General features: G+C 40.5%; 1 protein-coding gene across 1 annotated transcript in view; it reads right to left on the reverse strand.

Annotated features, from left to right (window-relative positions):
• Stt3b (STT3 oligosaccharyltransferase complex catalytic subunit B) overlaps positions 1 to 25338 on the reverse strand; it is a 71448-nt gene extending 46110 nt beyond the window's left edge. The window contains exon 1 of the mRNA XM_050126556.1: positions 24887 to 25338. Within this exon, the coding sequence (XP_049982513.1) occupies positions 24887 to 25194 (308 nt within the window). The 5' untranslated portion in view covers positions 25195 to 25338. The remainder of the gene's footprint in view (positions 1 to 24886) is intronic.
• Between the last annotated feature and the right edge of the window lie 383 nt (positions 25339 to 25721).

Below are 25721 nucleotides of genomic sequence, written 5' to 3' on the forward strand. Positions count from 1 at the left end.
ATGCAAATATATGTGTGCAATCAATTAACTATTGTGTGCTCCTTGAGGAGAGATGTTATTTTTTCATAACACTCTTACTAAAGTGACTGTCAAGGGCCTGTAAATGTTCTACTCTATTTGTCCTTTGGGGATAGAGACAACCTCTCACTATGGACCTTTGGATAGTCTGAAATAATCTGGATAGTATGCAGATCAGGCCGGCCTGGAACTCAGAGATCTGCCTTTGCTTCCTGAGTACTAGCGTGCTACTACACTTGGTTCTATTTACTTCTTCCACATTCTCAGATACAAGATCAGCACATTTTTAGAGGTACATGGTAGATACTTCAGCACTTTAGAAACCGGTCTTTATAAAAACACATTAAGAAAAATAAAAATGACACTCTGTAGGAAGCAATCAAAATATAACTAGGGGGAGGATCTCAACTACTTAGCAGTGAGAGAGCACACCAATGCAAAGGAGATGAGAAATAAACACTATCTCATATGGTAAATATTGAGTTCACAAATCTTTTATACCCAAGACAAGAGCATAAATTTAATTCAGCCTTTGCAAATTAAACCTAAGGACACAGGAGAAACAATTAGGACCAGAGAAGAAAAATAACCCAACAAGGGAAGGCAGCTGGAACCAATGCTGGTGATGAAAAAACACAAGAGAAAGGGCCAGGTGTGATGGCTCATGGGCGTAATCCCAGTACCGGGGAGATGAGGAAGGAGTAGTCTCAGACCAGCCTGGGCTGGCTACACAAGGAGACCCAGTCTCAAAGAAACCCCCAAGACAAAAGGAACAGTATTATAAATGGAAATGGAGTGGGTGGAAGGCTACACTAAGTACTGCAGTGTGTCAACAGTCCCTTTACCACCAGGTCCCTTGAATCCCCCTCTCACAGGTTCTAATTTATTTTGAGAAATTAGGTTATCTATAGTTTATATTAAAAAAAAAAGAAATCAGGAAACAGAGGCTCCTACAGAGACAAGACTTGTCTGACAAGACATTAGAATAGTACATGCCTCTATACAAGACTACCCCATGCTTCGCTTCTATAAAGTAATAGTCATTTATTTTTAAAATTCTTCAAGTAACTGGTATGTACAAAAGCTTCTGTGAGGTACTAAGAATAAAGATCGAAAAAGAAATCTGCTTTTTTGGAGTTTAAGTACAATAAACCCAAAGCAGATCATCACACATAGGCAAAGTATCAAAAATTAAAAGAAGGATCAGACTGCTTTAAGCAAGGATAAAGTCCTATCTCACACCACCTGTAAGATACTTAACGATGAAGTAGTCACCTATTCATAGATAGGGAAAAGAAACTAGTAAGCAAATGCAAAGTCCAGAAAGGTAGGTGTTTGTCTTAGTTTGCTTTGGACCAAACATTTGGACCAAAAGCCACGGGGGGGGGGGAAGAAAGGGTTTTGTTGTGATATTTTGTTTGTAATTTAACAAATAAAGCTTGCCTGAAGACCAGACTGCAGAATTAAGCCACTAGTTAGCCACAGAGGTCAGGCAGTGTTGGCACAAACTTTTAATCCCAGCACTAGGGAGACAGGCAGACAGATCTCTGTGAGTTCAAGGCCACCCTGAGCTACACAAGATTGAAGCTGTCTAAGAAAAGAGCTCCAAGAAGGTGATCCCAGAAATTGGGATCACACACCCTTAATCCCAGCACTAGGGAGGCGTAGACAGGAGTGATATGGCTGGGCGGAGAGAGGATAAGGTGGGAGGAGACAGGAGCTCAGACAGTTTGAGGTTTCTGAGAGACAGGATGCAGTCTGAGGACAGTCTGAGCATTTAAGGTGAGGACTTGTAAAGAACAGGATACCCTTTTGTGGTCTAAGGATTTCAAAGAGGTGAGAACTGGCTGGATGCTCTGCTTCTCTGATATTTCAGCATTTACTGACTTGGGGTTTTTATTATTAAGACCAATTAGAATTCAAGCTACAGAATTTATTTCAGACTTTATGTCCCAATTACAGTTCATCATGAAGGAAGTCAGGGTAGGAACCTGGAGGCAGAAACTGAAGAAGAGGCCACTAAGGAACACTACTTACTGACTTGATCCTCGTGGCTTGCTCAGTTTTTTTTTTTTTTTTTTTTTTTTTTTTTTAAATACAATTCAGAACCATCTTTTCAGGGTAGATCACCCACAATGGACTGGTCCCTCTTCTATCAATCATTATCTAGGGAATACTCCACAGACTTGCTCACAGGCTAATCTGATAGAGGCACTTTCACAGTTAGATCCCTTTCCCCAGGTGTTTGTGGTCACAGTGCCTGAGAGGGAAAGTGGTTATGAGATGTGTCTGAAGACCTTTTACAGTTTTTCTAACTCATGTTAAATACTATATCTTTTCATTTATTCATCAGGCACACCTTTACAAACACAAATAAAACCTTTTTAGTTAGATGCCTGGACTATGACACAAATGTCTATCACTTGACCAAAGTCATACAGCTATGCAGTGGCCAAGATGGCAGCTCTGACCCCAGCACCCACATTCTTGAACATGATGGCAGGATGACTGCGCAGAGGCAGCAAGGTAATCAGTGGCTGTGGAGATTCACTGCCATCACCTTCTGGGTACTGTTTACGTTGAAGTAGATTTCAAACTGCTTGGGCATTCCAAAATACTCCTGTGTCACCACTGACAAGAGTGGTTGGTATCTTCAATTTAATCTGCAATTCTGTTTATGTATTTGGTTCCTGTATAAATCTCACTTACTGAAAAGGTTCAAAATTAAACAGTGCTTGAAAAACAGTGGCTATACAGGTTTAAATACGTGTAAACAGAGGTAGCTGATAAAGTTGCCTTAAATGTTTTAAGATGTTGGGCTGCAGAGGTAATTCAGTGGTTACCAGCACTTGTTGCTCTAGCACAGAATCTGGTTCAGTTTCTAGCACTCACATGACAGTTCACAACCACCTGTAATTTTGGTTCTAGGGAATACAATGTTCTTCTGATTTCTGTGGCATCAGGCATGCATGTTGCACATACGCACGGGGGGAGGGCGGGTAATACACATAAAATGAATCTTTAAAAGAAAGTTTTAAGGTGCAACTTAGAGCCTGGCATGGTAGCGCAAACCTTTAATCACAGCACTCAGGAGGCAAAGATAGGCGGATCTCTGAGTTGGAGCCCTAAAGCATAAGCCTTTTAAGTTACTTTGTAAACAAAAGCACAGAAATTCAGCAAATTTTCAGCAAATGAAAATCTGAAGCTGTGCTGCTTCAGATTTAAACTCTTTAGTAGAGCTGCAACAACCCTTAAAGTCTTGACCAAGACTTGCTTGATGGGAGACAACCACCACCTCCTAACAGTCTCGTGCAGTCAATAAATGTTTTCTTACAAGAAAGTGCTACACTCATAAAGGAAAACCAGAGCAGCGTGTTTCCATCTCTGACCTACTTGGGCCTTTATTGCACTACACAACTTAGTAAGTTCAACTTCTGTCAGTCTTGACGGACCTTTTCTCAGTGAGCTGATGCTAATCGGACACGTTGTGCTTGCTGTACACTTTCCTTCTTGTCTTATAAAGGAATGTGTAGGCATGAGCATAACAGCAATACTCCCATTCTGCCAAAAAGGCTCACTCTCTCCTCCCACCACAGACAAGTATGCTACTCAGTACTGGGAACTACTTTGGGAGATCAAATAATAATAAAAGTGTCCGCTGCCACTCCAGTATAGCAATGACATTAGTGCTGAGTGTAGCAGAAGGACAGGACAGGAAAACATTCTCACACAGAAAGCTTGCTCACTGTGCTTACATCTCAACCGAATATAAAATGATTAACAGGAATTTCTATTTGATTAAAAGTCATTTTGTCTTTGTCAGGGTTCTACTGCTGTGAAGAGACACCCTGAAAAACATTTAATTGGGGCTGTCTAACAGTTTCAGAGCTTTAGTTCATTACTGTCATGGTGGGGCATGGCAGCATGTAGGCAGACACGGTGCTGGAGAAGAAGCTGAGAGTTCTACATCTTGATCCACAGGAATCAGGAGACACTGGGTACAGGGCATAGCCTGGGCATATTTAAGACCTTAAAGCCCGCCCCCACAGTGACACACTTCCTCCAACAAGGCCACAGCTCCTAACAGTGTCACTCCCTACAGGCCAAACATTCAAACATGTGAGTCTATGGGGGTCATTCTGACTCAAACCACTGCAACCTTCATAATACAAAACATACACAATCAAAAACTTAGCAGAAATTAGAACACCAAGTCAAAGGAGGGTGGAAAAAAGGCTAGAGGTTTGGTAGGGAGTAAGAAAGGCAGCCAGCAGCCAGAACAAGAATGGAGGAAACAGAAGGCAGACAGGCAAGTTGAAAGGTTAAAGCCTGTTGTTTCTCCTGTGAGTTACAGCAACATCTTCCATGATGCATAAACGTACATTCTGACAACGACAAATTATTAACAACTCATTCTCAATCTTACATCTTTGCCTTATTCTTAACTAAACTTAAAAACTACATTTGACTTAAGTCTCTCCGTCAATCTATAGCTTATTACCAATAAGAAACTTATCCATATAACCACATTTTGGAAGTGAGAAAAATAACACTCATGTGAAGACTTGCTTTGTCTTTCTCAAAAAATCATTTTCTCAGGAGAAAAATTAAACTAATTTGTAACTTCTTTGGTTTTAACACTTAGATTACACAAACAGCATCTCGGACCACCCTAAGGGGCAACTCACCTTCTCCATTACATATTTCACTTCTCAGCTCTTCCCTGGTTAATATTACTCTAGTATCCTGGAAGAGAAAAACAACTTCCCACACAGTAGCAAAGGCTGTAGAATGAAAACTTAAGGAACCCTATTGGTTTGAATCCCTAAACAAAACATATTGTTTTTTATGGAAGAGGTCTATTTGTTTTTCATTTCAGAGCCCTATAGTCCTTCCTAAAAAAAAAAAAAATACCCTGCTTAGATATAAGTAGCCCTATTAGAAAATCTATGATCAATCGCAGAACTGTTATCTATTTGTAACACACCTACAATATATATGTACACACACACACACACAGACACAAAAGAGGGAGAGTCAAGATAGAAGGTTGAAAGGACATGCCAAAGCCAACAGATTCAGATTCTGGCATTCCTAAACTGCTCAGAAGTTTCCACCCCACACAGAACAAGCATGTTCTAACTCTAATAAAAACCAAGTTTGCTAAATAGACTGTTTCCTCTTCATCTTGTTATACTGTGTCAGGGATGGTTTGGAATAGAGAAGCAGAGAGGCCAGTCAGTGGAGCCCAGGAATTATGATACAGTTCTGCAACTAAAAAGGTCAGAAATAGAGTAAAAACAGAAACGAAGCCAAGACACAACAAATATATCAAACACACTGACAGTGTTCAGTACAGGCAAGCACTCAATATGGAATAATTTCTTGCCAACCTTATGGCTAACTATGCTTCTCACTAAAGTGGCAGCTGGCAACATAAGCATCACAGCAAACAGAAGCAAGGGCAGGGTTTCTAACCTTTCTGGATGGAGCCTCAGACTGACAGAAATATGGACTCCTTCACTAGAAGTTTAAAAGGTGTACAATTTCAAAACTGGTTTTGAAATAGCCTCAATGTAAGTTACAAAAGATGGCATCAAATAAAAGGGAAAAAAAATCAGACTCAGCAGGTAGCACTGGTCCACTTCAACTGAACTTACTTTTCTTCAAGTTTCTGTCCTAGAGGTTATGTCATTTAATAACCAGTTATTTCCATTAGGGAAGACAGACAAAGACAGTAGCAGTTAGTATGTCCACAAAGCTGCTTTTCACATCACTTGTTTACTAGCTCTTGTATCAAAACCAAAACAAAACCACACCAAACAGAAACCAACCCACACTCAATTGAGCTTCTCTTCTTGACCTTCTCACAAAACACCAAGGTAGCAAGTAGAAATTCATAAGAAAATGGTTTCATCTGCTTAAAGGAAATAAACCCCTGTGTATTCAGGGAAGTCTGATGTTTTTAGGTGCAAATACAGCATTCACACTATCTCAAAACCATATCCAGAACAGGCAAACTCTAATACAGGCATGTCTTATGAATTCTGGCCCAGAAAAATGCTAGATGCTATATAAAGGAACACTAAACACAAAAATCTGTAATAGTGCAAATATTTTTCTTGAAAATGTGACCATAAAACAAGGTCACTCACTTTAAGAGACTATAGTTCTCAAGTAACTTCATATCAAAACTGAGGCTGGACATTCTGCATATGTGCATGGTAATTGAGAACTGAGGCCAACTTGCTCTCTGGCCCCGCATGGCTGATATTGGACCATCAACAGTGCAAACAGCAATCAAAGAAGACAACACCTAATGCTAAAGTCACCCAAGTCATATGTGTGTTATTTTTCTTTTGAAAATCTGAAGACAGGGCTGGGGAGATAGCTCTGTCAGTGCCTAAAACTTCAAAAATGAGATGGAGAGGAGGAGGACAGGGGTTCCCAGACCTGTGGCTGACCAACCACTGAACTTCAGCTTAGTGAGACCTTGTCTCAAAATAAATAAGTAAATATATAAATAAAAGGACAAGGCAGTCAGGGAAAAAAATGCCCGAATGAGCTTGCACACCCACCTTCACTAACAAGTACATACAACACACTACATACACATCCAAAAAAAGTAACAAAATTTCATGTATTAAAATACAGATTTTCATGTTTTACTCAACAAGCTGACAGTACACACACATCACCATCTTGGTTATCATGCCCAAATCACCAGCCCAGGAAATTCCTGCATACCTTTCCAGTCATCTCCCTTTCCAAACTTTTGAGTCTAACTTCTTTCACCACATACATTCATCTGTTCATTCTGGTTTCTTTTTGTATATACTGTATAGTTCTACTCTTTATATAAGAGTAGCAAAATTTATATATATAACATATGTATATACAATGCTATATATACCTATGTAATATATATATGTTACATATATAACATAATTGAGATTCACTCATGCAGCAGTAGTATTTTCCTTTTTACTGCTAAGCAGTATTCCCTCTAATGACTACAATTCACACTGCTATTATTGGGCTGTGGGGATGTTCCCAGTTGAGAACAGTGATAGATAGCCCTGATGGATTAAGCATTCTCATACAGGCCGGAGACATTAAGATCATGTGTTGCATGTCTCTGGGTAAATGCTATGTAATTCCACTTCTAGGCTATAAACATGTATTCAGAAAACACTAAGGGTTCCCATAGGAGTTATCACTGGGCCTCCCACCAGCAATGTGCAAAAGTCCTAGTGCATCCCTGCAGGTTCTGTCTGTTCTTAGGAGCTCGCTCACCTTATGTGCCACTCTGGCACAGGCACAGTCTGCTTCCTCACAAACCCAACTACCTAGAGGACTCACAGAAGGCCTCTACAATTGGCATTTACCTTAAATCTGGGCTAATTACCAAGCAGGAAAACAGAAATGTTCTAGAAGGAAGAAAGAGCACTTAGTATAAGGGCTAAAAAAAATGTACATACCATTTTTCATAATAAAAAGCAAGGCTAGAGCAAGCCTGTGAGACAGGAACATGAATTTAATCTATGCTCTCATTACAGCACGTGCCTTTCATGGCATCTGTCATTTGTTCTAAGTCTGTCTTCCCCACTAGACTAGAACTATGCTTGACTTCACAAGATTGTATAATCTGGCATATAAGAGGAGCTCATTAACTATTTCTTGATTATATGTTAGGCAGTAGCAGATGCAAAGCAAGGGCTATGAAGGGTATCAGTACTAGTTCCCAAAAGCATTCATTTGTTACTTCATACTTGCATGGATCACATTCCCAGCTAAGTTCAACGTCAGCTAGATCCTCTGCTTAGAGCATGCAGCTCCAGTCAAGGTGTAAGCAAGCTCAGTTCTTCCTTCTTTAGGAGCTCCTCTGGGAAATAACCCCTTTCCAAGCTCACTTAGACTCCTAGCAGAATTGAGGTGATAGGACTGAGGGTCCTAGTGATTCAATTCTTGGCTGAAACATCACAAAAGGCACCTTACTAATATAGCTGTTCATTTATAATACCAGCATTGAGTCTCTGGTGAAAGACTGCTCAGAGGACCAAGAAGTCTTCCTTTTCTTTTGAGAAAAAGTCTCATATAACCTAGACTAGCTTCAAACTCACTATGCAGCTGAAGATGACCTTCAATTTCTAATCCTCCTGCCTCCACCTCCCAAGTGCATGCACCAATTTCACCTGATTTATGTGGTGCTAGGTCCATGCACGTCAGGCATTCTACTAACTGAGCTACGTGTTCTAAAACATCATGTAATCATATGCTACCCTCTATCTCTAGCTTCTTATCACTCTTTTCAAGGCTAGCAACAGCTCTTTTTTGAAAAAATCTATTTGGCAAAAAAGATTTACATGGACACTCTGAAGTTCTACATTTTATACATAATAGTTCTAGGATTTTACATGTAACCATGAAAACCAGCCAGGCGGTGGTGGCGCACGCCTTTAATCCCAGCACTCTGGAGGCAGAGGCAGGCGGATCTCTGTGAGTTTGAGGCCAGTCTGGTCTACAGAGTGAGTTCCAGAACAGGCAGGACTACACAGAGAAACCTTGTTTCAAAAAAAAAAAAAAAAAAAAAAAAAAAAAAAAAAAAAAAAAAAAAAAAAAAAAAAAAAAGAATCCCCTTGATCCCCTTATGTTTCCCACAGGGCAGGGAACCCGATCGCTCTTTGGGCTGACAAGGGAGGGGGACTTGATTGGAGGAGGGGGAGGGAAATGGGAGGCGATGGCGGGAAGAGACAGAAATCTTTAATAAATAAATTTAAAAGAAAGAATAGAAATGAAAAACCAAAAAAAATTAAATAAATAAAAGAAAAAAACTGATGATGTTAAGATGTATTCAACCTAGTCAGTAGGAAAGTAAACAGTAACACCAAAAGAATGACCAGCTGTAGATACTAAAGCAAGCCTAACAGAATCAAGAAATAGAAGTCAAATTCAATAAAGGGGCATACAGAATGCAAGGCAGGCCAGAACACTGTTAGCTGAGACACTAAGCAGGTGAAGGTAGTTGTCACAGTAAGCCTGGTGACCTGAGTTCCATCCCCAAAATGTTACATCTATTCACATGTAAATGTGAAAAGAACAGACTTTACAAAGTTGAGGCAGACAGAGTGGCAAGATGGTTGCAGACTTCACACAGCATTTCCCGTTCTCCTGTTATGCTCACCAGTAGAGAAGATGCTTTGTCTCAGTTCATACTCTTGCTGCCGAAGATCTTGTATCAAAGTGGCCTGCCTATATCAGTGGAGTCGGGGAGCAGATGATGCACTGTGGCAAGTGAACCCTCACATATACACACCACCAGCACTACAATAATAATTTTTTAAAATGAACACCAATGATTACCTTAAAGACAAAAGGTTTTCCATTCTTTCTCCTTTACCTTGTTACTAACTCTACTCAAGATACACAATTTTTACAGCTGTTCTTACAGAGTTAGGTAGGTCCTCTAGTTGAGACTTCAATATTCACCCCAAATTTAGTATTAACAAAGCCAGAAAACAACACCAACTAAGCATACACTAACGCTGGCATTTCTGTCTGCCTTTTATTATTATCTCTGCCACCTAGCGGCAGGATCAAAAACCCAAGGAAGCCAGACTTCACAAATAGCTTCATTAAGTACACAGAGGGTGGGGAAAAAGCCTGCTTTATTTCAGCATGGCTACGAAAGGAATTTTAAATGCACTTGCACCAGCTGACATCTTCAGTCAAGTTTATAACTTAAGATATGGAAATCAAAGAAAAGTATGCCAAAACAAGAATGTACAGCAGAGGTCTACCAATGATGCGTGAGAAAGAACTTCAGGGCTATAGTGATAGCTCAGCAGTTAAGAGCATTGACTGCTCTTTCGGAGGTACTGAGTTCAATTCTCAGTACCAAAACGATGGCTCACAACCACCTGTAATGAGATCTGATGACCTTCTGATGTCATGGCAAGGACACACACAGGTATAACACTGTATACATAATAAAACATAAAAAAAAAAAAAGAAAAAGAACTTTAAATCAAGGGACCAAACAGTCATTGCTGTACCACCATAAATGTCCTCAGTAGAGCACAGGCACTTGGCCCTGAGATGATGCTCCCCAACTCCACTGACAGGCGGACCACTTTGATTCAAGACCTTCGGCAGCAAGAGTATGTAGTGAGACAAAGCATCTTCTCTACTGACGAGTACAGCAGGAGAAAGGCTGTGTAAAGTCTGCAATGATCTTGCCACTCTCCTTTAAGTCACCCTCGTTCTTCTCCCTCAAAGTGATGTGTGCAATCGGATAACACAGCAAACTTCACAACACATATTAACCACAAATAAGGGCCCTGTCTCAAACCCATCTGATAATATCTGCTTTAACTGTCTGCCGCCAATTCCCCTGGAAGTGGACAATCTCTCTGAACTATCAATGACATGAGGTTTGTTCTGTTTTGGGAGAGGCTCTTCCTCTGAGGCCAGTTTGGCCTCAAACTCGGGATACTCTCACCTCAGCCTCCAAAGTGCTGGGATTACATGTACATCCCAGCACACCTGGCTATAATGAACATAAAAAAAAAGAAAAAGAAAAAAACCAACAGGAGGCTGGTAAGATGGCTCAGAGGATGGAAACCACATGGTAGAATGAGAACGGACTCTGGCAAGTCGTCCTCCAACTTCTATCTGTGTGCCATGGCATGTAAACCTCCCATCCCCACATTAAATAATTTTTTAAAAAAACTAATTGGTAAAAAACAATGAAAAGTTAGTAAGAACTAAAATTGAAATATCCAAATAAAATATGCTATTATATGAACAAAAAAATTAGTACATATAAAAATGAATATTTGATTCTATCCAGTGAGCTCTGCTCAGCTAAGTCCAATATAGACTAAATCTAAAACTTAAGATATAGGAAAGATTGTGTTTTTTATTATACATACAATAATTATTAAATATGCATACAAGATTTATGAAATAGGATTTTCTACAAACATGTTATAGAAATCTCCAATACTACTTTAGACACATTTATTATACCACATAAACAGGCTTTCTAACTAATCAGCTATATGTATAAAATGTATTTGCATACATATAAAATATACATAAACCAGGAAATAAATTCATCTGCTACCGAAATAAGATATACAGCAAACATGCCCATGATCTACATTTGCTATGATAAAAGTGGTTTGGTCAACTAAAACTCGAAAGCAAAATGAACATCATTTTACAAGAAATACTCTGGTGGAGGTGGGGTAGTAACAAAGGATAAACTAAAGGTTAGCATTCACAGAAGAAGGCAGTGTATACAGGCCTTCTTGGACATTTTAGTTCTCAAGACCTAAGAGGAGGCATATTCATAAGCTGACATCCTTAAATACATCTGTGTTTTAATACTCAACTTGGACACCAAGACAAAGGCTCACTTACTGAATTTTGTTTTACAAATGGCCCATACTATACTCAACATGGTGGAATTTGGCATTTTTTTTGCCAAATTACTTGACGCCGATAATTTGTCTAGGTAACAGGGTCGCAGTCTTACTGTATTTAGTTTTCTGATAAGAGTAATTAATGCTTTATGACCTTCAGGTCAAAGAGCAAATGATAAACAAAAGCTTCTACAGGCAATGATGGGAGCCACTGGTAGATAGCATTCTCATTAAGTTGTTCAGCCCTTGAGACTCTCGAGAACCAGGATTACACATCGAGAACCAGGATTACACACATTTACCACACCAAGCACTTGAATCAAAGCCCCAAGAAGCTGTGTATCCACTACAAGTACAAATCCTTCCAGACTGGCAGTAGTGGTACAGGCCTGTAATTCCATCAGACAGGGGCAGGCAGATAATCTTGAGTTTGAGGCCAGCCTGGTCTACAGAGCTAGTTCCTAGTCAGTCAGGGCTACACAGAGAAACCCTATTTTGACATCCCCTCACAACCTAAGGGGAAAATAAAAATAATAGAAAACCTTTCCAATGAGAAATGCTGTTTAATTTCTACCTCTGTATTTGGATATTTATATCCTAATTCATTTATCAAGACAAGGTCTCACTACTTAGCCTTGACTAGCCTGGAACTTAACTGTGCAAATCAAGCTGGCCTTGAACACACAAATCTGCCTACCTACTGGTAGGATTAAAGTTTAAATAGGTGTGTGGTGCTGTGTTTGAGTATTAAATTCAAGAAATGTGAGGTGCCATGTTTGCACTAGGCCTACTGGGGTGCTATCAATGTAAAGAACTGAAATAACCAGAAACTACACAAACAAATCTTCCTAATTTGAGAGCAGAGAGGAAGTGTCTACAAATATATTTGTCCAGGCATGAAAGAAAGCAGTTTCATTTCCCTCAAAGCTTTGCATTTTGGACATCAATTCTGCTCACTGGTGTACTCACTTCTGAAGTAACTCAGTTGTGTTTGGTACCTGTCTACAGCAATCTAAGAACATAGGGAAAACATTTGAACACTCACTGAATTTCTGAAGTTTATGTCATTTTGAAACTATTTTGGCCACGACACTTGAGAACCTTAGTTTCCACGCTAAAGTATGAAAGTAGAGGTAGGCAAAAGAATCTCCAGTATGAGCCAAACCCTTCATCCTCTGAAAACTCAGCTCGCCCTCAGAAAGAACACTGACTGATAGTAATTAGCCGGGCTATGGGAAACAAGTATGCAAGTTCATGCAGAGACTGATCCAAATGAAAAACTCAGAAGGAAAAACCACGAAATAAGGTGAACAACGCTGGAGAAGAACACTTGGAGCTCAATGTACTGGTTCTAGAGCCATCAATTCTCCAGCATCACCTGTCCTTGGCATACTCCTAACAAAATGTCACAGGGTGATTAATCAGAAGTTTTTTAAGCCTAGACCTCTTTTGCATCTGAGGCATTCTAGTCCCAGCTAGTGTACAGTCTGTGGAACAACTACAATCTTCTCATACAGGTTGATACAAGTGGAGCAACTTCAACCCACGGGATGGTGGAAAAGTGCTAGCTGCTGTGTTATCAAGTTCTGAGGTGGTATCTTTATAGATAGTTGAAATGTAATAAAATGTCAGCTCAGGTACACAGCTACCAAACATACATATGCATATATTGGAAAAGTGTTATCATAATAAAAAATTAGAGCCCCCAAATTCATTACCTAGTAAATGCAAAACTCCAAGTCAAAATAAAACATGTTTGAGTAAGATTATTGTCTGATGTGGCAGCACACACTTTTAATCCTGGCATTTGCAAAGGTGGGCAGATATGTGCGAGTTAAAGGCCAGCCTGATCTACATACCCAGTTCCAGGACAGCCAGGGCTACAGTGAGCCCCTGACACAGTACTTTTAAGAGAGAAGGCTATCTCTTAAAACTCCAAAACTTACCAATATGCTCTTTACAGATAAAAGTGGGCTTTTTCTGTTTATAAAGGCAGCGATGGAAATGAGGGCTGGAGAGGTGGTTCAGCAGCTAAAAATATTGTTCTTGCAAAAACCAAGGTTCAGTTCGTAGTACCCACATCAAGTGGCTCACAACCACTGTAACTTCAGCTATTCATTCTCTTCTAGACTTTGTGGACACCTACACTCAGGTGCACATACCCCTGACAAATGCATATATGTATAATCAAAAATAAAATCTGTTTTAAAAGTCAGAATGGTTTCCTAGTTGCAGCAGGAAAAATAAGAAGACAGGCTGGATAAGAAACATGTAAATATGAAGATGCCCATGTCCTCATTCTGCAGCCTCTAGGTAGAATACCAATGTCATCACAATTATACAGAGTACACATATTCCATTTATGTGCATGTTACATTTTAAATACTCCTCCATTTATTAGTAATGTCATATATTGTGACTCAAGCTAAATAGATCTAATATCACTTAAATGATGTAAATGCTTTTTAAATATCCAAAGTGATTTTATTTAAAAAGGAAACCCTTCTGTACAAAAGCTGTTTATATTAAGCACGTTAGGTCCAGTAAATTACTTCAACAACTGAAACAATCTTAAATGGTGAGAAAAATGTCTTCCTTTTAAGGAAATAACTGACTCAATTAAGCAACCATAAATAAATAGCTGTTTTTTTAAATTAGTTACTCAAGCTCATTTTTTTCTACTTTGAACATATGACTGGCCTTTAACTATGTTAAGATTAGATTTATTTCATTTATCTCACATGGTTTCATTATCATGTTTCTCCTTCAAAGGCCAGAAATCTGGGTGGCATATTAAAATAAAAGCCTCCCTTAGTTAAAGTCTAGAGTAAAACTGTCGTGGGACTCAAGTTACACTTCTGTGGGACAGGATTATTAAGTTTTTAAAAAGTCAGTGCACACACAACGATGGTTAAGTATTGAACAAATTCCACCCACTTATAATAGGATTCTTTTACTGCTGTCGTCATCCTTTTGCTGTGCTGGGAACTAAAACTGGGGCTGTGCATATATATTAATAGACTTTCTTTTTTAAAGTACATTGATGGGATAAAGAATTTTTTTGAGGCAGATAGTATTATTTAAAAAAAAAAATAAACCTGTGAGACAATTCCAGGTTTTCAGTTCAAAGACTCGCAGGAATACCTCCTCCATTATGACATGGAATTCAGCAGTGTAATTAAATAACAAACCAATCATTTTATTAGGGTTTGATTAATAACTTAAAAATGGGTAAGGGTCTCATATTTTGGTTTAACATTTATACACTGATATCTACTATTCAATGACCCGCCTAATAATGAGAAATAGACAAAGCTATTTCCACTTTCATGAAGACAGCAATTATTTCATTCTAATGAGTATTTTTCATATAGTATCCTTTAATCTCTAAGATGACTTGTAGATTTTAGCTAGTTTTTCTTATCTAATTCAGTGTTCCTCAACTAATGAGTTAAAACATGAGAAGGAACTGTTTGAGAGTTATTTGTACTCGTAAAAAAACACTCATACAAGTAAAATTACACTTTCCCTCAAAGTTCTTTTTTCATTTTATTTATATATATTTTTTATGTATGAGTGCTCTGTCTGCATATATGCCTGTTCGCACTGCAGAAGATGGTGTCAGTTCTAATTTTAGATGGCTATGAGCCACCACGTAGTTACTGGGAATTGAACTCAGGACTTCAGCAAAAGCAACCAGTGCTCTTAACTGCCAAGCCATCTTTTTCAAGCCCCCTCAAAGTTCCTTTGTATCCCACTGAGTCATTCACCCTTACTGCTAGTGGCCAGCAGTGATGGTCACAACTGTCTCTTCAAGTAGTACCATTGTGAAAGCGGGTTACAATGTTTACTACATATGACTTTATGTCATACAGTCAAACCCAAGATTTGTCAAAGTCATACCCAAGAGACTAACTATACGACCATTATCACCAAAACAAGAGGTACAGTTTAAGACCAAGTTAATTTTTAAAGAGGTACAGTTAAAGACAAAAGGCTCTTCACACTCCCTGAGTATTCACCACACCCTAATACTGTAAAATACTGCAGGGAGAATACAAATGATATTCTTGAATGAAGGGATTTTTTTTTCTGTGTTCTTATTCACTACAGGGGCAAATGAGCATTGAAATCCAAATAACAATGCCTTACCAATTCAGATGCCCACACACAAAAAACAAAAACATGGTCTCCTTGAGTATTTTTACTTTACAGATGTGAAACTTCAAAAAATGGCTTCAGCCTGTTTAGTCAACTGCATAATCCTCAGTGAAGTTTAATGAAAGACTTTTATAATGTTATTATTAGAGCCTATATCAATTAACTTCTCACATGAGGCAAATAAACGGCTATCAGATTATTTTCCCGAAAGAAGTGTGTCTGGCATGTTTCATAACATAAGACATTTCAGGAGAGGATCTCCACTTGGGGATTCATACAAGAGGACTGATGATCAGGGGCATTAAAAGGGGCTTCTATCATTACACTGAACCCATTACCCAAGTGGAGACTAATTCAAGGCATTTACATCATTCCATGCCACACTCTGAATGGTGTCTGAGATGATGATAGGATAAACAACCCTCTTAGGCTATCTGGCTTAAGTTTTAAAGTTTGGATTATAGAACTCAAATACTGGCTGGCTCAACTGAGAATTTTAAGAAAGGCAGTTCCAGATTTAAATTTTTCTTCAGCAATCAATTAAGTTTGATGACAGCCCATTATTTGTTCACAAAAGAAATAAACGTTATCCACTCAAGTTGCATGGGTTTTCTAACACACAGCAGAAAACACTACCAAATCTGATCAAAATCATTCTAACCACAAAAGAAAAATGCATATGAATTTTCTCATTCGTTTCACTTAAGAAGGGCTTTCTAATTATAAAAGGAAGCCTTAGCAACTAGAGTCACTTCCCTGATACTATAAAGCATTTGCTCACAGACACCCAATTCTCACAGCCCAATATAGTTCAGGTTCTATATGAAGGCCAATGACCTTTTACCATTCTTTGAATCAACTTTATCCTTGAAGATGGTATTTGAGAAACTCTTCCTAATATGCCTCTTTCTCAATCTTCCTGAAGATAAGACACAGTAAACAACCAAGCAAAAACTACTGAACACTAACTAGTTCAACCTTCCTAATGTTGCCACCCTTTAATCCAACCCCTCATGTTGTGGCGACCTCCAACCATAAAGTTATTTCCATGCTATTTCATAACTGTAGTTTTGCTATTGTTATGAATCATAATGTAAATATTTGTGTTTTCCAACAGTATCAGGCAACCCTTGTGCAAGCGCTATTTGATCCATAGGGTGAGAACTGCTGCACTAGAAGAAAAACCTGGGAAACAGTAAGAGAACGCAGAAGTCATTCAAGATTTTTTATCTACACAAACAAAAGCACACACACACCATCCAAAATTAGGAATTCCTCATAAAACAAAAAACAAACAAAAAAAGACACCAACACACAACAACAGTACATTCTTAGAACTAAATTCTTACAACTCAATACCAACACCCTGTCTTTCCAGACATCATCACTGGGACTAAGGAGCTGGCTTCATGGATAAAAAGAAAGAACTGGTAGTGTTCCAGACTGCCAGCACTCATGAAATGCCGGGTGGTTGTGATGGTCTGTTTGTAATTCTACTTTGCTGGGAAGTAGAGGCAAGGAAGGTCCCGGAGCAAACTGGCTAAGTGGACTAGTTCCATCAGCAAACTCTGGGTTCAAGTGAGAGATCCTGGATCAGTAAGTACAGCATTGAGTGATTCAAGGAAGACACATGACATCAACCTGCTCACATACAAGTGATCATGCATGTACACATGTGTGCACATACACATACACCAAACTTACTGCTACGCATGGTTCCAGCCAGCACCTGAGAGGGTTTAGGGGAAGGATGTGGTAGTGCTGAAGCAGGATGGAGAATTGTAGGTAGTCTGGGCTACCTCACAAGTTCTAGGCCAGCCTGAACTGCATAGTGAAATCCTGTCTGAAATTACAAAAGAATTATCAACCATCCATTCACTTAATTTTAATACACACACACACACACACTTTGCTTTGAAAACCAGAAGTTCAAGAAAGTTCACAACCCCAGTTTCACAAAGTAGCTAGGACTGCAGTCATACAGTCCAAACCACTATACCTCCTCCTCCAAAGCCCAGTTCCTGAATAGTTTTTTTAAATTGATTCCATTATCATTTGTCTCCAGAAAGGCAATGGAGTGGTATTCCCATGCCCTGCTTCCTGTATCCTCTGAGTCTTCTGAGAGATTCAACCTTTCAAGGGAAAAGGATGACTCCATCTAAAGAGAGTTAGCTTTATGATCATTTGCTATTTAGGGCTCGAGAGATGCCTCAGTGGTTAAGAGCACTGGCTACCCTTCTAAAGGACCTGGGTTCAATTCCCAACACCTATATTGCAATGCAAAACTGTAACTTCTGGATTTTGTGGACATCAGGTACACACACAGTACACAAAAATATATGAAAATAAAACATACATATAAAACAATAAATTATTTTTTTTAGCCAGGCAGTGGTACACGCCTTTAATCCCAGCACTCAGGAGGCAGAGACAGATCTCTGTGAGTTCAAGGTCAGCCTGGTCTACAAGAGCTAGTTCCAGGACAGGCTCCAAAGCTACAGAGAAACCCTGTCACCAAAAAAAAAAAAAAAAAAAAAAAAAAAAAAATTAAAGATCATTTGTTATTTCAAGTGAAAAGAAACTTTTCCCTGTCTTTTTTACAGGTACTTCAAGAACATCTCAACGACTGGTGCAATAATTCAATTTCATAAAGATTTCTGGGCACAATCCTTCTGTGCCAGTCCATTTAGCCTCATGCCTTTCTGCAGACAAATGTGGCCAGCAACAAAGGTAATGGACGGTATGCATAATGTACACTTAGGTATGAGTTACTACTCATTTTAATTTCTGTAATGTTGACAACAGTTCACCTTTAACATTAGTACACAGGTGCGTGTGTGCACACACACTCTCTCTCTCTTTATAAACTGCAGCATTAGATACTGAGAGGAGAGAGCAAGAACTGCCAATATTTTAAGTTAAAACAATCATTTGAAGTCTTTTGTATGTTGAAAGGACTGTCAGCTATAACTTTAAAAAAAACATACTGGGGAGAAAAGAATGTGTATTTGAGAAGGGTTAATAATAAGCTTATGCTTAGAAAAGAAACTCATCAGCTTGACTATCAACTAATACTTTAGAATTTTACTAATACAAGTAAAATTTCTTTGACTCCTCTATGCAAAAACATTTCCCTTTTACTAAGGTTGAACACAAAAGAATAGTTTTATTACTTAACGTCAGTAACAGGCAATTCATGCCTACAGCTTTTTTTACATCACAAATTCCACATTAAACTTTATACAGACGTCCTGTTTCCACATCTACGCTTGAACTATTATTATTTTCAACACCCTCAATTCAAAATGAATGGTAACATACAAAAAAAAAAAAAACAACAACAAAAAAACCCCTCTCATATTCTGAACTTTCAAAAAAACCTCAACATGAAAAGGCTCAACTACCTTTAGGTAGTTTATGCATGCTCCTCGGGTCCTTTTGTCTTGGAAACAAGATAGGTGACATCTATTTACCTACAGAATTCTGAGTCTACTCTAAAAGCACAGCTGTCCACTCAAAATTCCCACTCTGGAATGACTTAATGCTTCCAAGCTCACACTATGAATTTATTTACAAACAAACCTCAGTGGAAATATTCAATTTGACCCTATCTTTTCTTTTTCGAAAGGTCCATTTCTGAAAAATTATTAATCATCTTCAATAACAACAAAACTTAAAACAATGAACTTTTCTTCTTCCCCTACATTAATTATATCAAAATAACTACCTATCATCCAACTAGCAAGCTTACTTTGCTAGAGAGGGCTATGACCAAGCATTTTGATGGGCCAATCTGTTCTCATACAGAACAGACGACTAAGAAACATATAAAGCTGGTGGTGGGGGCAAAACTCTTTAATGCCAGCACTTAGAAGGTAGAGGTCAGGCTACTCTACAGAGTGAGTTTCAGGACAGCCAAGGCTACACAGAGAAATCCTGTCTCAGGAAAAAAGGAAAAGAAGCAAATGAAAGACATTTTATTTTAAACCTGCCTTAAAGGAGGGGTACAGCAAAAACAGACTTTGGAATCATCACTTAGACTTGAAAAACACTGAACTAAAACAGTTTGTCTGAAGATTTTGCCCCATTTCCTCCATTCAAAGGTAACTATAAGACTGGAAGACACTGTTAAACTTAGGCATGCATTACTACTGGGAACATGTTAATGCTTCCTGTAACATTAAGTTCCACAAAGGAAACGTTGTAAATGATATGGTTAACTCACTGAACATGCAGTAACTCTCAGATGTGCTTATCTTCAAGTGGTATAAATTTGTATAAATGGACATTAATTTATAAAGTTGAAGACCTATTCCAAAATGTTCAGATGTCTCAGACTAAGAAAGCATTTTCCTAAATACACAAACCATAAAAAGTGGTTAGATCTTTTGGTCAGCCTACAAATGCCAGTTAACAAATATGCTCAAAACACAGGAGCTTCTGGAACAACTGCCCCATCTCTTCCACCATTTACTCCCACTAGACATGGAGCTCTTTCCTTTTATCCCATGTACTGCCATTTCCATCCATTTTAAGTCCTAGGAAATTATTTGTGGTCAGAAGCAGGTAAAGTGAGAAGCAGGATGTGGCAGGACACACTTGTAATCCCACCTGCCAACCTGGGCTTCATAGTCCTTGCCAAAAAAAGGAAAGGAAGAAAAATTCGTTAAGGTGAGGAAGAGAACCCTTCTCTGAAAGCACAAAAGGTTTAAAAATGAGAGGTATCATCAATCAGAATCAGCAGGGTGACCCAAATCTAACCCCTGTAATATTAGTGTGTATGTTTTCAGGCTGTGTTATTTACATGGCAGTGACAATAGGCTAAACAGCAATACAATTCAAGAGGTCAGACGCTTCTACATAAGTAAGTCTAATAAAACCAACAATCAACTACTTCAGACTTTCTCTCCAGACAGCAGATTCAGCAAAGCCAGGTCATTTAACAGACATGGCTAATGCACTGGCTTACAGTGTACTCAGGTAAAATTACTGACCAAACCTGAAAGGGATGGAATCAGATCCCAACCTGCAGTCCAAGGGAAGATAGAGAAACAGTTATTTGAACACGCTGAGCTCAGGTTTTACAGAAAACAAATGCGGTCCGGAAAGAAAGTTCTCCTTTATCACGGAGCAGAGGGACCAGGGTAGCATCCTATATCAAGGCACCAACAGTCTCTCCAGATTCTAGAGTCTAGAAGGGTGTAAGCACAGTCATAGGCAAAATACATCAACTGGAGAACATAAGTAGTAGGGATGTGACTGTTCACTCTAAAATTCAACTCTCTTGTATGTCGAAACTTACAGCACCATCATTAGCAGAAGGCAGATCTACTGAAATGTGCAGGCTTTGAACGCAAAGCAGCGGCAGTATTGTAGAGCCCTAGACTTTTGTTTTAGAGAAAAAGTGAAATGAGACTTGGTCACTCAAGTAACATGAGCTTTGAATAAAGTTACTTCTGGGAATACAGGTATACTGGTGAACAGGAAGACAGTACAATGAAAAATATTTTAATAATTTTTCTACACACTCAGCACTAAGACTGGAGGTCAGGCAGAGATAGGCCGTCAAGTTACTTCAACATCCATAGATTCAGAGTCAGAGAAGGAACATTTTATTTCTAACGCTTGGTGGACAACTGTCTTCGTGCAAACTGCTCACGACATTGAAAGGCATACGGTTCTACCCAGTTTGGCCCTAAAGAAAAGAAACCCTCAAGGAAACGATTCCTTTGGTGACAGATGCTAACTGCTTCGGGATTTATCATATGCTTCATGAAATTCATGACTACTACTATGAGAGGGTTACAGTGACTGCAAGTAGGGGCAGGTGCAAAGACACCATCAAAACCAGCCACTCAAGCACTTCCCAACACATACAGGTGCTTCTAACTCAGGAGGATCCCAGAAGTTCTCAGCTAGCAAGTGTAGACAGATCACAACATTAGTGGTGGTGTTATCCTGATCGGATGCAGCTGCTAATGATTCCACAGTCAGAGGGTTTTAAGACTTGGGAAGCTTTGTGTTTTAAAACTGCATCCTTTTCAGAAATGGGACCAACAGTTTTTTTGGTTTTCTTTTTTTGTCGTCTGTAAAGTGAAGAAAAACATGGGAGACCTCAAAAGACAGGAAGCAGACCCCAAGTCATAAACAACTTACTTTCCAAGGCCTGCCCTAATTAACCTATTTACACCATAGTTTCTGAGGAAAAAACATTCCTTGTCCTCTAAAACTCAGTCCTAACAACAAAACAGAAAAAGATGTGTGTGTAGACAAGATCTACTATGCAAGAATGGGACAGGGTGCCCCAGGGTGCCCAGTTTCTGCTGCCTTTTTGGTAACTGCAGCTAAAACAAAACCTAAATTCTCTCCAGAAGTCCCTCAAAAGCAGTGCAGGTGGAACAAGGGCCTCTCTCTCCTCACAGAGTACACTAATGGAAGGAGCTACCAGTCTGTCAGAAGCTAACAGGAAAGCAAGTTGTTCACAATCACAGAGAAACTATGCAAGGACTAATACTATTTCAGATAAAAAGATAAAAGTTAGATGCTGTTAAACTAGTTGGTCAATCAAAGTTTGGTACCTACAGAACACTCTCAACTGCTTCCTGGAATTGCACCAACTCAACCGAGAAGGGAGGAAATCACTAGCATGAAAAGGTGATATTATAACCCAAAAATGTTGCCAAGTTCTCAAAATGACAATTAAAAAACCTTAAACACATTACACCTCTTAGAGCAGTTCCTAAGTTTTATAACTTGGGTAACAAAGATACTAAGTGCAACTTGGTAACAAGTCATTTTTGGCAGCTACCCAAAGTCTCACACAATTCAAGAGTTACTGTAAAATTTATAGAAGCAGCTCACAATCAAACAGCCTTTCACAGAAAGGATGCAGAAATGGAAGGGGAGGAGGTTGAAGGAGGCAGGCCAGAATAAATTGGTTTGTGTCAACAGTCAGAACATTTAAATATTACCAAAGGTTCTCCTCATTGCTGCATGGTAATCTGAGCCACTTTCAAGGTAGTACGAGACACTGGGGTTATTACTAGTTTTGGAGAAAAACTGTTTCAAGTCAAAAGTAACGACAGGCAACAGGCAATCTACACAACCTCCCTTGTAAATATTTTTTCAGGAACGATTATGAGATGGAAGAATGAATGGCATGCCTAACGCTAACAGCTATGAAAAGAAAAACTAAGATGAGATTCTTATGGACAAGTCTCCAAGCAGGGAGGTGCAAGGACAATTTCTTTATTACCTTTATCTACTTGCTAATTAGAATACTCTAACATCACTAGCATAAACATTAAGAATAAACAAAGATTAACACCACCAAAGGTAGATGGGATAGCTAAGTTTAGTAGTCCTTAGCTGTGGACACTTGCAGATCAGAATATATGAATTAAAATTCAAATGTAACAGATTCAGATGAAATACAAATATATCTAAAACGTGTTTCCGTACATAGAATAGGAACAAAATGTTTTCATGAGAAATAAAGTTATGCTCTCAAATTGTGCTTTGGAACTGAAGATACGTTTCTTATTCCTTTTCTAATAGCATATCTGTTTTTTAAAGCAATCTAAGCCTTCTCATTATATTATGCAGTTTTACTGGAGACTGACTTGATGCAGACTTATAACCCCCCTTCAAAATAAGGATGAAAATGACCCCCCCAATCACCTCATCATTTAGTTTAGTAGTGCATTTGTCTACAGTTTCTGAGTAACCCTTAAGCAGTTAACAGACTTTTATTTATGAAAATATTACTTTCTGGAAATATATTTGGAAACATTTCCCTTTTTTTAAAAAAAAAAAACACAAAAACGTTTGGTCAATCAGCCACCCTGTTCTATCTTCATCTTAAAAGACACAACTTTCTCTTTTCATATGTTCAGTAATTCTAGTGGTTTTCATTTCTGGTCTCAATTTCATTTTTAATCTAATTGCTTAAGTGTTTCAAAAGAATACCCTATCCAGTTAGTAATACTTCACAAATATTCTTAGGTTTATATGTTATTCACATCAATATGTGATTCCAAATAAAATAATGACCATTTTAATGGCTAAACTAATGTTAGAAAAAAACAAAACCTCTAAAATGGGACGAAAACATCTCACAGAAGGCTGTCACCGTAATTGTTTCTCTAAACACAATTTTCCTTGAGTAGGCCCCTCTGGTGTTCAATAAATGTTGCAGCATAAATATTTTTCTTAAAGCACAACTTAAATCTTAACGTATAAGCCCCCCACAAAAACTTATTTATTACCTATTTATTTGCTCTTAAGAAGATTCTCTGTGCATTTCCAATGGGAGGACAAATACCCTAACGTTTAATTAGGTCTAATTACAAGTAAAGATTAATTCAAGGTTGATAGGGCAGCCCGCCGAATAAACTAAAGAGGCACACACACTCTTTCTCTCAGATGGGAAAAACTTCACTCAGGTTGGGCCAGCGGGGAGAAAGTTAAAGTAATCTTCCCTTCTAGGTAACTCGGGGTTCCGAGTGGGGTAATTCCTAAACCCAAGGCCAGGCAGTGCCGCGCAACTCCGGCACGACGATCTAGCGCTCCCAGCAGCTCGGTTCTGAGCGTTCCCTTCTCCACCTTCCTGCAGAGACCAATAAAGGAACTCACGCAACGCTGTCGGATTCTGTGGAAACACCGAGGGCGAGAGTTCGGCTAACAGAATAACGATCTCGCTCTAAAGAGCAACCCAATACAACTGTGGAAACTGTGGCGTGCCGAGTGCACTTCAGGGCCTTAGGGGGAAAAAAAGAGACACTTGAAAATACCTGGTGCGGGAAAAACACGAGCCGCTAGCACCGCGTTTGCTTTCGGGGTAACATTTCCTCCCCTAACCTCTAACACTCCACCTCTCCAAAAGAGAGAAAATAGAGAGAAGGGGAAAGCGTGAAGCTGCGGGGCTGAGTGGACGAGGGGTTCCGAGTCACCCCCAGAGGCCGGAAGGCGATCTCGGGGCTGCCCGGATGGCAGGAATGGGAGAAATAAAATAAAATGCAACAAGGCGCAAAGCTGCGGCGGAGAGGGCGTGGGGAAGGGGCCCCGGGAGGCGGACGAGGCGCGGCGCGGCGCGGGGAAGGGCCGGCCCACGCCGGCGGCCGGGGAATCGGGGCTCCGCTCCCGGGCAAACTTCGCGGAGCGGGCGGGGGTAGGGGGGCGCGCCCGGCCCGGGCCGCGGGAGAGCGGCTGGAATCGGCGGGGCTCCGGACACGCCGGGAACGGCGCGGCTGCCGCGGGGGAAGGGCGGCCACACTCACCACGGGTCGAACTCGTGGATGATGCTCTCGAAGCGGATGACGGCGAAGAGGCGCGAGCTGAAGCCGGCCAGCCAGGCCAGGAAGAGGATGGTGAAGGAGAGCAACGACTGCCACCCGGCCGGCTGCGACAAGCCCCCGGACAGTCCCGCGGGGGGCCCCGGCTTCGGCGCCGCCGCCGCCCTGGACGCGCTCTGGGCTCCGGGCCCGTGGTGCCCGTGGCGGCTGTTCCCCAGAGCCATGAGGCCGCTCCACGGGGACGAGTTAAGGGACGACTTGTGCTTGCTCTCCGGGGCCGAGGGCTCCGCCATGTTGTGCCCCGGCGGCGGGTCTCGCTCGTCCTCCGCGGCCGCCGCCGCCGCCTGGAGCGAGGGGTGCTGGGCGGAGACCCAGAGGAGGAGGAGGAGGAGGGCGACGGCGACGACAACGAGGAGGAGGAGGCGGAGGCGGAGGAAGAGCTGGGCGCACTCCCGCCCTCAGCACCGCGAGGCCGGGACACTGGGGGTGGAGGAGGAGGCGGCGGCGGCGATCCGGAATCTCTGCTTCGGCAGCGGCAGCGGCCGCGACCGCCGCGGTCTCAACCCAGAAGGCCCCTGCGCCCCACTAGCCATCCGTGTCCCCCGTGCGGCTGAGGAGGCGGCGGCGGCGGCGAGAGCCGACGGGACGAGGGCGCCAGAGGAGCGGCGGCTCCGAGCGGCAATGACATTCCCTTCCTCACGCCCGCCCCGCCGTGAGGAGCACAAAGGGGGAGGAGCCCCCTGGAGTCCGGGCGGAGCTCAAGACACCTCTGACTCCGCCCCCTCTCCCAACAGGAACTGGCCCCTCCGCCTGTCACAGA

Source organism: Alexandromys fortis, unplaced genomic scaffold (genome assembly GCF_014885135.2).
Source record: "Alexandromys fortis isolate MF-2015 unplaced genomic scaffold, M_Fortis_MF-2015_v1.1 scaffold_269, whole genome shotgun sequence".
In the NCBI taxonomy this organism is placed as follows: Eukaryota; Metazoa; Chordata; class Mammalia; order Rodentia; family Cricetidae; genus Alexandromys; species Alexandromys fortis.